This window comes from Loa loa (assembly GCF_000183805.2).
Source record: "Loa loa unplaced genomic scaffold supercont3.361, whole genome shotgun sequence".
NCBI lineage: Eukaryota > Metazoa > Nematoda > Chromadorea > Rhabditida > Onchocercidae > Loa > Loa loa.
In genome coordinates, this window is record NW_018108541.1 from 3,018 (window position 1) to 9,888 (window position 6,871).

General features: G+C 35.9%; 1 protein-coding gene across 1 annotated transcript; it reads left to right on the plus strand.

Annotated features, from left to right (window-relative positions):
* LOAG_09705 (zinc finger protein) lies at positions 1 to 6,597 on the plus strand (the record flags this gene model as incomplete). Its single annotated transcript, XM_003145232.1, has 10 exons — positions 1 to 1,408; positions 1,909 to 2,029; positions 2,175 to 3,360; positions 3,702 to 3,975; positions 4,051 to 4,265; positions 4,549 to 4,784; positions 5,050 to 5,204; positions 5,668 to 5,864; positions 6,018 to 6,251; positions 6,406 to 6,597. 10 exons carry the CDS (start codon positions 1 to 3, stop codon positions 6,595 to 6,597), a joined length of 4,218 nt encoding a protein of 1,405 aa, XP_003145280.1.
* Between the last annotated feature and the right edge of the window lie 274 nt (positions 6,598 to 6,871).

A 6,871-nucleotide genomic window follows, 5' to 3' on the forward strand; every position in this document is an offset into this window, starting at 1 on the left:
ATGCAGCACGATAAGAATGCTACTAGAACGGCTGGCATAAGCCTATCGTCCATCACGCCTTATGACAGTTTCGTCCAACAACAACAACAACAACAACAACAACAGCAACAACAACAACAACAACAACAACAACAACAACAACAACAACAACAAGAGGAACAACAACAACAACAACCATCAAGTGGTAGTTCAGTGCTACCTACCCGATTGACAACATCGAAGTCTTCTGAGCTATTAAATTCAGATGAAGGAAATTCTCCGGGAGTACAGGATTCGTTGCAACAGCAACAACATCAGAGTGACACGACGCAGAAACTGTTAGCTCATTTGAGTTCAACAATTAACAGCAGTCCTGTACCACACGTAGTAACACCTCAAGAAATTTACATAGCTGCTGCAGCTGCAGAAGAAGCCAAACTGCTGGAAACAAGGAAACAACAACTTCTCCAAAAATTGCAACAGCAACTGAACAGCAGTAAGGTATCCGCTAATGGTACCGCCAATGCAGCTGTCGCAGCGCAACTTTGGCTGCAGCAAAGTTGCGCTACGACAACTGCATTGCAACAGCAGCAACAGCAGCAAAAGCTGGCTAATAGGACAAACCAAAATCAACCCTCGATAACTTTGACTAATCATTCCACTGCTGCAAATCTCATACCTGAATCACATGCACAACAACAAAGTACAACTCTTCAACAGGATATCCAGCATCAGCAGCAACAGCAGAAATTGCGGCAAACTGCATTCCCTAATCCCGATTACCAGCAGCTTGTACAGAATGGTGATTTACAAATGAAAGATCAAAGTGAACAGCAGTCACTTTTAGATTCCAAAACTGTTACAGTACCACAACATCATACTTTTCCATCACACCATCCTGTAGGACATACTGACGATGGTTCCAGTGCCTTCCGGCAACCACTACGTCAGCAATACTTGTTTGATGAAAATACGGAAACACAGCAAGATCGTGCTACTGCTGCAACAGTGGCAGTAACTCGAGATTGTGATGATACATTAGTTTTTGCAGTACCATCGTTATCATCGTCAACTTCTTCGTTTATGACATCTTTGCCACGAAATCATCTCTCATCCGTGGAAAGAGATTGTCACAACGAAGAAGAGGATGCCACCGAATCGAGGCTTGTCATCAGTGATACCGAAATGACCGATGATTGTGGTGAAACTAATAAAGCAAGTGAGTCCTATCCAATTAGCAAGGTAGTTGATGAAGGAGAAGGAGGAGGAGAAGGACAACCGTTGTTAACAACCGAAATCAGCAGTGAAATTATCGGCATTTCAACATATGGAACTTCGGGTGCAGTGATTCATGCGGATAATGATGAATTTGTTGAAAAAACGGATAACACCGATGAACAACCAAAAATGAAATCTATTTTAGATTTCGGTAAATTTGAGTTTTTCTATTACAAATATAGTTATCCCTACAACAGAACTGATGAAACAATACGGTTAAACGATTTATAAAACTGATATATGGCCATTTTATACTACCAATGAACGTGCAATATTGAATAACCAGATAGTTAGCTATTAAAAGAGATTTTAAATTTCATTTAAATTAAGCAGATATTTTGCAGCTCGTTTTCTTTTTTTGTTCCTTCATACCACAATGATGAAACTTGCGAAAGCTACCAGATATTTTTTTTTTTTGATGATTGTGAATGAAGTAGAATTGGTATTTAATCTACAGAAAATTTTTTGGAAAACTGAATAGATACGTATAAATGAGTCTTCAATCCTCAAAAAGTTTTGCTCTCGAAAGATTTGCTTGATTTAAAATTCCGGAATCTTCCCCTGTTTATTTTTTCAAATATTAGTATGCGTGTCCTATTGCTGATAGCTAATGGAACGAAATAAGCATGTGGTATATAATTTCTTTTGCAGTAGACGGCGAAGTGGAAATAGATGTTGAGCATAAAGAAAGTGATGAAGATGAAACGGATGAAATACCGATAGCAGATGATGATGGTGCCGGAAGCGGAATGGTTGATGATAGTGGGACCAGGTATATTATAGGACTGTTTAATTCAAATTGATATGTAAATTTTTATATTATCTTTAATTGTTTTTCTGAAATTTCGATATCTATGTAGATTTCCCGGAACCATTACCAATATGCATCGAGATGAGTATTACTGAAAACATTTTAGGCTTCTGGTGAATAATATGGAATCCCCCGAAATATGCGGAACGCATAAGGAAAGACCGCTTGAACAAACTCGATTTGCGGCAATGTGTATTGAAGAACGTATCCTAAACGAAAAATTAGTCCCTTGCACAACATCTTCAGCTGTAACAACCTCAAGCTCCGTGTCAAACACTGTCAGTCCATGCCATCGTTTCGTACCGCAAACAGTATCTGCAACACAAAGTCCACGGTCCGAATCCGTTTCCAGTACATCTGGGTCGTCAACATTTTGCCGTGCTCCCGGCCTAGGTCCAGTAAACACAACGGAAGCGCAGCAGCCTGGTACTACACTTCCACTTGTCTGTAATATCTGTGGCTTCTCATGTAACTCCAAATTCCACTACAATTCTCATATGAACACCCATGGTGATCATCAATGCACGATGTGTGACTATACGTCACGCACGGAAGGACGTTTAAAGAAGCACATGCGTGACTCACATACCGTTGAGGAGCAACTTGCAGCAGGTCTCGACGTAGAACAAGCGCTAACTAGCAGTACTTCGACATCGAGTACATCGCTGGCACGAATCACAACAACGTCTGTGGATGCTAGCAATCTTTCCACCTCGATGGCTTCCGTCTTGGAAGCAGCTAATCTGGCAGCAGCTGCACAAGCTGCGGCACAAGCCGCTGCTGCTGGCTGTTCATCCAACTCAAGCAGTGGTCCGGCCACGTCAGTACCAAGTGATTGCGGTAGTGGTCTCAGTTTGCCATCCGGTTCGGGAACTCCGTCATCTAGTGATATAATGCCATCATCATCGCTTTCCGGTGCTGCACAATCTATAAGTGGATTGGTGCCATCAGCTCTGGATCAAATTCGTGCTTTCACGGAAAATCCAAGCGTGCTACCGGATTTATCATCAGCAAATTTAGCAACAGCACTGATCTCACAAGGTCTTCTTAGCTCACAAACATTCCACGAAAGCATGAAATCGATAAACAGCGATGAACAGTCAATCAGTCCGGTGAACGGTGATAAGCCAAGGCAATGTTCGAGCAAACCAAAAACATATAAATGCAAACAATGTAGTCATATTAGTACTTCTAAGGAAGAGCAGTGGACCCATGCCCGAACTCATATACCGGTCGAAAAGCAACTTGGCTGTACACGATGCGGTTTTGTCACCGAATACAAGCATCATTTGGTATCACTTTACTTGCGCTTCTTTTTATTTTGAGTGCGCTTAAACACCTATAAACTAAAATAAACTAAAGCTGGAATAAAGATTAACTTGTCAATTCAGTTTTTCTTTCTAATGGCGAAGTCTGAATCAAATAATTGGAATCTAATTAGAAATATAGGGGATAGCTTGTGGATCGTTTCGTAGATACGATCAGATCACAGATCAAATCAAATTGTTTCGAAGAGGAAAAAATCATTGTCCTTCAACCAGAAAAAAAAAAATCTTAGTTTTATTTTCTTTACCGAATAAATATATATTAATACCGGAAGCTATTACGAAAATGAACAGTCCGTTTATTTCAGGAATATCATTTGCGGAATCACATGGGATCTAAACCATTCCACTGTAAGAAATGCGCTTATTCCTGTGTCAACAAATCGATGCTTAATTCACATATGAAATCACACACAAACGTTTATCAATTTCGTTGTCGTGACTGTACCTATGCTACAAAATATTGTCATAGCTTGAAATTACATTTAAGGAAGTACAATCATAATCGAGCTACTGATGTCACCGATTCAGCTGCAAGTATTGCTGTCAATGCTACCGCTAGCACGAGTAACTTTTGTAATGGTAAATAATGCTGTAATATATTTTTTCCTTTATTCATAATATGAAACATATAATATATGAAAGTAATTTGTTAAGGTTCAACGCAATCAGTTACGGAAAATGATGATACGGCGATGCGACGTCTAAGCGAATCTCTTGCTGTACAATCTGTTGATGGTTCCTCACCGGAACCATTACCAACAACATCAACTATGGCACAAGAGTTAACTGCTGCATTGGGTATGACACCAGTTGTCACAAGTAATTCTCTAAACATAGCTTCACATTTGCTCTTTCGACAGCAACATCAGGTATTTACTTTTTTCATCATTTATTTTCAGAATGTTATCCGTAAATAATTCAAATATAATCAGTTAATTTTTGAATATGTAGCCAAATTTGATCAATTAATTTTCTTAAAACTCCTTTCTGGGTGAGATTTTTGGATTTTTCTCAAAAATTTCGAACAATGAAGTAGATTTTAATGAAATTTTTAAGCATAATTAAGCGAACACCTGAAGAAAGCAAAATGGAATGATGCTACAATTAATTAATTTAAACAGATAATATGTGAAAGAGAACTTTTATTTGCAGATGGAAGAAATGGAATTGTTGCTTCGATTGAAAAATATAACTGAGATGAATCCAGGTGCTATGCTTGGCATATCTTTGCAATGTCCAGCATGTAGTTATCAAGCAATCAATCAGAGCGATAGTTTACGACATCAATTGAGCCATCTGATAGGTCCAAATGGCGAAAATCCACTCATACCACTGTATAATATATTTGGCATACCACAAACAGCTGGTGTACCCAGCGAAACATCATTGTTCGTATCCTTTGGGTCATTTTAAAACATTTTAAAATTTTATCCTGCTGGTCATTCTTAATTTTTTTCTTCATAATTGAGTGGATTCCTTCAAAAATAAGTTTTGCTGTCATTTTGCGGTTTAGGCCAAATTATTATTCAATTAAAGGGAAAAGAAAGGAAGAAATATTTCCATGATTCTATCCTTCTTAGAAATAATAGATTTTTTTTTTGATTTGACGGTGGCTCGTTTTAAGATTTTTCCAAGGTTTCACATGAATTGCAGCGAATCAAGCAGTAACCTGAACGAACCAATGGAACAACAGGATGATGAAATGGAAACATCAAAAGTGGAAGTGGATGATTTTATCAGTGGTACTGATATTGATGAAAAACCTGGTATAGCTGATTCAGATGATCATATTATGAGTGATATTTCTGGTACGCTTTTTATTCAATTATTTTCAGGAAACATAATAAAGGTACTATGTCATGATGAAAGAATGATTAAGATTTTTTATTAGAAATTTCATGTGAACTAAAATTTTGATATATTCGGTTAACTAAAGTTGTACGATTCGAATTATCGTTTGCATATAATCAATTAAATACTTCCAAACAGAGTATTTTAACAGATTGTTTAATGAATAAACATATTTAATGTACAGTCTTCAATGTGCAATTATCTCATCTAGTCTTCACGTATTTTCTGATAATTTAGCTCAATACTAACATGGTAGCAAAATATCGGAAATGTCTCAATTTATTTAGATTAAGTAGGAGAGATATCATGAAATTGTTGGATTGCTTTATAACTCGATTTTTCGGAATAAATTTGCCTACTTTAATGAGAATTAATTGTCTCAGGATAGTCAAATAAATGTAAAGCATCATTATATTTCAGGTGAATCAGATGATTCACCAAGTTCTGGAAAAAGCAGCACTGATGAGGGTTCATCCGGTATGGAACAGGAAAGTGATAGAGGTGCGAAAAAGCGAAAAGCTGGTTTAAAGTTAAACCAAATCGCTGCACGGCTTCAGGAGAAAAATTCACCAGAAAATCCCGGTTCCATTGATAGTATAGATGACTCTAAGTATGAAGTGAGATTTTCAATAATTTAAATTATTCTTTTTATTCTTTCTTAATTTCCAATATTTCGCTTATCATTTTATTGTTTAAAAAAAAATTCGTTTTAAAAATAAAATGTTTTATTTCAAAATATTTTTTGCAAATCATCAATGCAGCTATTTCAGGGATTGCTATTATCAGGAATGAAAGAGAATGCAATGAATGAAATGAGCGGAACATCCTTAGGTATAGTTTTAGATTCACAAGAAGCGCCATCGATGTCATCATTACCATCAACAACATCGTTAGCACCACAACCACAAATAATACCACCACTTGGAATGCAAAATGATCTAATTAATTTAAGTAATTTAAATATTTTCCAACAAGCATGTATCGCTCATATGCAAGAAATGGAGGTTTGTTTTTACAACTAATTTTAATTCTAATTTCTTTACTTCTTTACTGGATATATTAAAATATTGAAAATTATTTTTATATTTGTAAAATAAATTAATAAAAGTTTTATGCATTTTTCTTCTTTCATTTTTTTTTTTTAATTTTAAATTTCAGCGTAAGCTGCATATCCTAGAATTATGGCGTTTTTCATGTGGACATTGCAAAATGGCATTCCAAGATGAGCCACTATATCATATTCATATGGGATATCATGGTTATGAGAATCCATTCAAATGTAATCGTTGTGGCCAAGCATGTTCCGATTTTCTCACCTTCAATCTTCATTTGCTACAAGCAAAACATTGAAATCATCAAATTTATCTATTCTTTTTTTTTTTTTTCTTATTACTCTCTTCATTCTCTGTTTAGCAAAAGTTCAGGTTTACATCTCACTTTTGTGTAAATATAAATACACAAATATATGTATATTTTATCCTTAGCAGGGATATATGTCCTTTTTTTTTTTTTTTTTAATTTTATTTTCTGCCATTTTTAAGGCATAATTCATTCATTCATTCATTCATTCCTTTTTTTCTTTACAGTGTTCTTTTTTACAATAGCAAATTAATGTTAAAAAAAA